This window comes from Neofelis nebulosa, chromosome 12, assembly GCF_028018385.1.
Source record: "Neofelis nebulosa isolate mNeoNeb1 chromosome 12, mNeoNeb1.pri, whole genome shotgun sequence".
In the NCBI taxonomy this organism is placed as follows: Eukaryota; Metazoa; Chordata; class Mammalia; order Carnivora; family Felidae; genus Neofelis; species Neofelis nebulosa.
In genome coordinates this window covers 12,959,033-12,967,419 of record NC_080793.1, presented here as the reverse complement: position 1 = coordinate 12,967,419, position 8,387 = coordinate 12,959,033, and the positions used below count along the sequence as shown (strand labels likewise).

The window sequence follows — 8,387 nt, the reverse complement described above, 5'->3', positions numbered from 1 at the left end:
GGAGAAAAAGAACCCTTGTGCTGTTGGTGAGAATTCAAACTGGTGTAGCCACTGTGAAAAACACTATGTAGGTTCCTCAAACAATTAAACAGAGAATTACCATATGATCAAGTAAGTCCACTACTTAGTATTTACCCAAAGAAAACAAAATCATGAATTCAAATATATATATATATATATATATATATATATATATATATATATATATACACACACACACACACACACACCTATGTTTATTGCAGCATTATTTATAATAGCCAAGATATGGTAGCAACCCAAGTGCCCATTGGTAGATGAATGGATAAAGAATATGTGATACACACATACACCTACACACACACACACACACACACACACACACACACACACACACCATGGAATATTACTCAGCCATAAAAAAGAATGAAACCTTGCCATGTTCAACAATGTGGATGGATCTAGAGGGTGTAATGCTAAGTGAAATAAGTCAGTCAGAGAAAGACAAAACCATATGATTTCACTCATAAGAAACAAAACAAATGAACAAAGGAAAAAGAGACAAACAAAACAACAAGACCCTTAAATATAAAGAACAAGCTGGTGGTTACCAGAGGGGAAATGGGTGGGAGGATGGGTAAAATTGGTGAAGGGGATTAAGAGTACGCTTACCATGACAAGCACTGAGTAATGTGTAAAATTGTTGAATCACTATATTGTGCACCTAAAACTAATACAACACTGTAAATTAATTATACTGGAATTATAGATAGATGATAGATAGATAGATAGATAGATACAAAAACACTCTCCTGTATAATGGTATTGTAACTCACTTTGACTTTTCTCTGGAAAACAGTTCATGCCACAACATCACTAAAATGATCAAAATTCTGCAAGCCTTACTATGTGTAATAATCTGGTTTAGTAATCCCCTATGCCCTATATTAGATCTGAAAGATGAGAGATTCAGATGTTGAGATCTAAAAACATCTGTTCAGTTCCAATATGATGAGATTCTAGGTCAGTCAATGGGGACCAGAACTATTTATTCATGAACTCACTTCTTTCTACCAGATCCAAACAAGAGGGAGCCAACAAGGAAGATTATTCCACAGGAATGTGAACCATACCAGTTATTAGGAATGTAATCCATATATTTGAGGTATTTTCAAGTTAAATCTTAACTCTGTGCTCAGGAGATGTTCTGCCATCCCCCATTTACCTGGGAACCAGGTTGGAAGTTTCTTGCGATGCAGAGTTTCCTGAAAAGCCTTCGCAGAGCTCCCTTAACCTCCTGGTTCCTCAGGCTGTAGATCAGCGGATTTAGCATAGGAGTAACTACTGTGTAAAACATGGCGACTTGGTGATCCTGGTCCAAGTCATAGCTGGAGGATGGCCGGAGATACATGTGGATCACAGAGCCATACAGGAGCAGCACAACCAGAATGTGGGAGCTACATGTGGACAGGGCTTTGCGCAGGGCAGCAACTGAATGCATGCGAGCTATGGCAACAGCAATGCGGGCATAGGAACCTAAAATGAAGAAGAAGGGGCTGACCACCACAGCTACGCCCTCAGTAAATATTAGCATTTCATTGACCACTGGTCGGGTGCAGGAGAGTTTTAACAAGGGTGTGATGTCACAGAAGAAATGGGTGACCTGGTTGCCACAAAAGGTTAAGCGGGTGACCAACACACTATAAAGCAGGCTGTTGAGGCTGACAACCACCCACGAGGTCAAGGTTATACGCAGACAGAGGCCACGGCTGATGATGGCAGAGTATCTTAATGGGTCACAGATGGCAACATAGCGGTCATAGGCCATGGCAGCCAGCAAGTGGCCTTCCATGCTGCCCACAGCCATAAAACAGAAGAGCTGGATCATGCAGCAATTAAAGGAGATGATTCTATTCACAGACAGTGTGTGCACCAGCATCTGGGGAACAGTGATGGTTGTCAGAAACATGTCGATAAAGGAAAGCTGACTGAGCAGGAAATACATTGGAGTCTGAAGCCTGGGGTCTGAGAGGGCAACAATTACTAATAGGGCATTGCCCATAAGTGCCACCAGGTACATGGCAAGGACAATCCCAAAAATAACTGGCTGCATCTCTGCCCAGCTGGACAGGCCCAATAAGAAAAATTCAGTTACTTCTGTCCTGTTTCTAGTGGCCATAACACATGATCTATAACACCTGCAAAGAGCAAGTGTTAGTATCAAATAATGCTGAAATCTACTCTGAGATAGCTTTTAGGAAACTTCTCACATGCATGCCCCTAGTTTCCAAAAGAGTTTTTTCCTTCATTTCTTTCCCTTGTCATTATCTTTCTATCCACTGGAGTACCCACCCACTCTTTAGTTTATTCCAGGTTCATTTACTGACTATTTTATAATCTCTCAATGTGATATATATTAAGGGCATCAGGATAAATCACACATGGTTCCTGCATTTTCAAAATTCCCTGTATAACAAACAAGGGATCACTAAACACAAAGTTTCTTTGGCGTTCGCTCTGTGCTAAACAGCATACTAAATATCATACGTTTAATTGTCACAACAATCCCGTATGGTACAAACTACTTTTATATTACAGACAAGAAAACTAAAGCAAAGAAACTACTTTGTTGAAGGTCTTATAGGAGCTGGGAATCAAAACCTTGACTCAACCCTGTATAGTTTTATTAGACACAAGCACCACATTTCGCTGATTGTCAGAGTTGGAAAGAAAACGAAACTTATGTCAAGGCTCCAGGCAAATGTCTGAGTCTCTACATCTCTGATGGGGCACTGGAGTGAAGATCTGGTCCTAACTTTGTATGTCCAGAAGATATTGTTCTTTTGTAGGGGAGTTCTTCTTCCATTAAGTCAATTGAACTTACCTGGGATGAGAGTAGAAATGGTTAATAACATCGTTGCTTTTATTAATGATTAATTTTCAATAAATAATGTAAACTGCCAGTGGATGGGAGTGTTTCTTTCCAGTTCAGGTTTTCCCTATAGGCAGATGTACATGGTACACCAAAGAGCTAACATTTTGGGACTACTATATGGATAAGGATATTTTGATGAAATACTATATTTCTTCATGAATGTGAGAAAAATTGCTTTAAAATCGTAAGGTATAAAAGAACATACAATAAAAAGCATCAGTCTCTGACCCTAACTTTGCTCCATGTTAGGTTGTATCACATCTGGTGGTTCATACATTTACACCTTTAAATAAAATACTACTTGTTTATGCATCTATGTACCAGTTTTATCAATTTATCTTTTGGCTTTCTACTATGCAAGATGGTTTATCTTGTTTCCATTATCCCCATTCTTCTCTCCTCCCTTCCCCAATTTTTTGATGATTATTTTAGTTGTTAAATTTGTTGCTTTTCTGCTTTCAAGCAGTATACTTAAAATCTATATTTTTTATTCCATCAACTGCTGACTCCACTTCTCTTCCTCATCCCTGACCCTCCCAACATTTAGAAAGCTATATCTTGATCTATATATTGTCAAAATTGAAAACATATAAATTATGAGCTGGAACCACAATTATTTATTCCAGGTAAAAACTATAAATTAGTAGACAACATTTACATTAGTATAACTACATAAATAATTTTCATTGCAGAGCCAAATGATGAGCTATAGTTGCATTTATTCTTTGACGAGTCCAGTGTCCCACCTCACTAAGGGAGAGTATTCCCAATATTCAGAGAAAGAATCAAAACACTTCTCTTAGTGATTTTCTTCACTCTAAAGATTATGGAGGGGCACTTAGGTGGCTCAATTGGCTGAGCGTCCAACTCCAGCTCAGGTCATGATCTCATGGTTTCTGAGTTCAAGCCCACATCGGACTCACTGCTGTCAGCCTGTCAGTGCAGAGACCACTTTGGATCCTCTCTCCCCCTCTCTTTGCCCCTCCCCAGTTTGTGCTCTCTTGAAAATAAATAAATATTTTTTTAAAAAAGATCATGGAACAGGAGCTTAAATGATAACAAGGACTTACATTTTCCAGTGTCTGATAGTCTTTATATCTTCCTGTATCTTTCTCTATGTCTGTGGATATAGATCAAGCTACACCCTCCTGTGATCCTATTACCCATTCAAGGCAGTGGTGACACAGAGACATTAACATGAAGATATAGATGAAGGTGAACAAGAAGAGATGGGAAGGAAGAGAGATGGGATAAGTTCCTTCATGGGGAAAGGATGAAAGAAAATGAACTTCAAGAAGGAAAAAGTGCCAAAGATATAGATTTATCCATTATGAAGAGAATGTAATAACATAGAGTCCATTTTCTTCCAAGAAAAGCAAAACAGTATTTTTAAACTAATTATATGCAAAAAGAGTAATAAGCAGTGGTAGTACTCTTGGCTGACTTCTTCAAGACTCATTTCTGTATATTTCCTATTTCCCCAAATGTCAACATTAGTCTTGTCAGAGCTCTGTAGGTCCTATTTAGACAATTTTGAGGGATTAAGGACGCTGATGGTTTGGAGTAGTCCATTTAGGTAAGGAAGGTATGGACACATATTCAAATACAGATTTGAACACCTCAAGACAGTAAACTAAACTGAAATCAGAGAGAGAAAAAAAGGAAGAATCCCCAGCATGAAACAGAAAAGCATCTCAGGTTCCCACCTGGTGCTTCGGGGATATCTAAAGTCATGGAGAAGGAACAGAGCTAGAGTGTCAGGCCTTAATCATGCTTATTCTTGTCTTTCTTCTTTGATGAAAGAACCAAGAGATATTAGATAATTCACTGTTTTATAAATATCTAAATATTAGGAATCTGCTCTATTAAATGCCTTCTTGGTCTAAATTCTATTTCTAGTCTGTTCCCCTGTGTTGATGAATCACAAAGTTTGAATCTGAGATGTATAAATTGGAATTTCCTTTTCTCTGTCTCAAAAATGCATCTTCCAAATTATCATAAAATAAATTAGATGCTCTGTCACATATTTCGTGCACCTGGGAACTGTGGAATATCTTTCCATACCCTCCCTGACTGCATGACTATATTCTCCATCTAAGCCTTCATAATTACACTCAAAATCCTATTTTTTTCATGTTATAATTGACAATTCTCCCATCCCATGACTTCCTCATTCTATTCTTTGATATTCTTAGTACCAATACCACACTATTTTCTAAAAGAGGGTTATGATTTATTATTTCTTCTTTCCTTTTGATTTACCGTTAGGACAGAATATAGCCTTATTCTCACCTTTTCTCTGTATCTGCCACCATACACTCAAGATAGAAAGTTTAGGTAGAGTTGTGCTCCCTCTTCACCACAATCTTACAAAAATAAGGATTCTCTTTCCATCATTTTCCATAAAAGCCTTTCTATATAGTAGCTCGTTCCAGTGAAGTGTCACTTATACACACTCACCCTGGACTCTACCAACCCCAGGCACCTCTGTGTTCAGATGAAATATTAATTATAATGAGCTGAGCCCATCTACCTTCCATTATCAGCTGGGGCTGGAGAGTGTGCTTCTTCTGCTTCCTTACACCTGGATCTCACCATAAAACTTCTGAAAACAATTGGGTCTATAGGGAAGGTCTACTCCCTGGGGGACACCACAGGTTTTCTTGCATAATGTCAACAGTTGAGCAAGAAAAGACCCCAAGAGGAAAATGACTCCCATTTCATCATTTCAAGAATACAGCTCTCCTAACCTATCCTTTCTGTTATTGAGTGTTATTAAATCAAACATCTTAACTCAGCTGAATTAGCTACAAGGCATAAGGCTTTATGAGATACCAGTGGGATGACTCTGACCCCTGCTGTTTCCATTCTGCTCTCCAGTGACTTTTGCATTTCCCGCCCTCACTCAACTGCATTCTTTGCTGAAAGTCATCTGCCCATTTTGCTTATTTATTTTAGAACTATCATCTTCAAAATACCTGATTTGAACAAGTCTTTGAATATAAAAGAAGCAGTAAGAAGTGGAGCACCACACTGAAAAATCTGAGAGTATATGCAAATTAGAGATATTCTTGGTCTCGCTATAAAATAATGACATATAGCTTATTGACACAGATTATACATTGTGGAAATGACTGTAAATTGGATACAAACAGGTACTTTCCATGATTAACCTGCAAAAGTAGCTCAGTCACAAGCTAGAAAACCAAATTATTAACTGATGAATATGATCAAAATTCAGTGGAAACAAAGAGATTTTAACCAATCAAAATATTATCAATTTCCTCAAAAAATGTAATACATCTATTTTTGTTTGCAGTGGATCTATTTGACTTTCTAATGGCCCTTCTTACTTTGGGGAAGTGATTTCTTCCCGCAATGGATACAGGCTGATGGCATTGTCAATCAGCTGTGTTTCATTTCTACTAATCTCACTCTGAGCAGACAGTCCTGGATTTTAGACTGTTCTTTCCTCCCAATACCTGATTTCTTACCCCATCCATACACATACACCTCTGTTTTAATTACTGCTCTAATAAATAGATCTAGACATTGAATAGCAACAGCTGCTAATTTCACCAAAAAAGTGACATAAGCAGACATTCCATCTCCCATACAACCTAGGAAGTAGTCTCACCTTGCCAAAGCCAAACATGAATCTGATAAACCTTCTACATCCAGCTTCCAACTTATGGAAAATATAAAGTGCAGAGGAACACGTTAAACTACAATACATTGATTAACTCACACAAAACCAGACTGTAGGGAATTCCACAGGAAAATTACATGATGTCTTCCACAAATAAATTGCTAGAGATAGAGGAGAGGGGAGAAGAGGAAGAAAGAAAGGAGGTGGGGGGGAGAGAGAAGAAAGAGACTGAAAAGACAAAATAACCAATTACATTATGTAAACCTTACTTGGATCTTAATTTTAAAAACTATAGAAGTGTTTTATTATATTTATAAAAACAATGAGAAATTTCAATACTGGCCAGGAATTTCAGAATATTAAAAGAATTATTTGCATTTCAGATATGATAATAACATTGAGATTTTTGTTTAAGTCCTTATCCTGGGGCACCTGGGTGACTCAACCGGTTAAGCAACCAACTCTTGATTTCAGCTCAAGTAATGATCTCACAGTTTGTGAGTTCGAGCCCCACATTGAGCTCTGTGCTGACATCACGGAGCCTGTTTGGGATTCTGTCTCCCTCACTCTCTGCCCATCCCCCACTGGCTCTCTCTCTCTTAAAAGAAATAAAAATAAACTTTAAAAAAGTCCTTATCTTTTAGAGATTAGTATTGAAATATATATGGATGAAATGATACGACATCTGGGATTTATTTCAAAGCTAATGAGGAGCAGGTAGAAGCAGAAAAGATACAACATCAGCAATGACTTGACAATAAAGTTGGGTAATTGTAATATTCTGTTATGGTTATTTGTGTCAGTTAGAAATATGTCATTAAAAATACCAGGATATTTTTTAGAACAGTTTGAGAAAAATAGATATTAACTCTTCTTTAAATGTTTGCTAGAATTTCCCCGGGCAGCCAGCTGGCCCTGGACTTCTGTTTTTTGGGAAATTTTTGACTGCTGATTCAATTTTTTTGTTGGCTATTGGTCTGTTCAAATTTTCTGTTTCTTCCTGTTTCAGTTTTGTTGGTTTATATGTTTCTAGGAATTTATCCATTTCTTCCAGATTACCCAATTTTTTGGTATATAATTTTTCATAATATTCTTTTATAATTGTTTGTATTTCTGTGGTGTGGCTGTGACCTCTCTCATTTGTGATTTTATTTATTTGGGTCCTTTTGATAAGTCTGACTAGGGGATTATCAATTTTATTAATTCTTTCAAAGAACCACTCCTAGTTTCATTTATCTCTTCTGCTGAGTTTGTTTGTTTTTAAATGTTTGCTTTATTCATTTTGAGAGGGGGAGAATGGGGCAGAAAGAAAGAATCCCAAGCGGGCTCCATGCTGAGCATGAGAGCTCAACCTCATGATGGTGAGATCATGACTTGAGCTGAAATCAAGAGCTGGATGCTTAACCAAATGAGCCACTCAGGTGCCTTTCTACTGTTTTTTGTTGTGGTTGTTTCTATGTAATTTGTTTCTGTATCATTGATTTCAGCTCTAATCTTCATTGTTTTCCTTCTTCTGCTGGCTTTAGGCTTCATTTATTGTTCTTTTTCTAGCTTCTTTAGGTATAAGGGTAGGTTGTGTATTTGAGATTTTTCGTGCTTTTTGATGTAGACCTATATTGCTAAATACTTCCCTCTTATGACTACTTTTGCTGCGTCCCAAAGGTTTTGGACTCTCATGTCTTCATTTTCATTGGTTTCCACTATATGGCCAAAAAACCTTTGACAAACCACGAAAAAATATCCAATGGAAAAACGACAGTCTCTTCAACAAATGGTGTTCAGAAAACTCAGCAGCAACATACAGAAAAATTACACTGGACCACT

At 37.5% G+C, this 8,387-nt stretch overlaps 1 protein-coding gene across 1 annotated transcript; it reads right to left on the bottom strand.

Annotated features, from left to right (window-relative positions):
• Positions 1-1,174: 1,174 nt before the first annotated feature.
• LOC131490957 (olfactory receptor 1361-like) lies at positions 1,175-2,158 on the bottom strand. The gene has a single exon (XM_058693355.1). It carries the CDS (start codon positions 2,156-2,158, stop codon positions 1,175-1,177), a length of 984 nt encoding a protein of 327 aa, XP_058549338.1.
• Between the last annotated feature and the right edge of the window lie 6,229 nt (positions 2,159-8,387).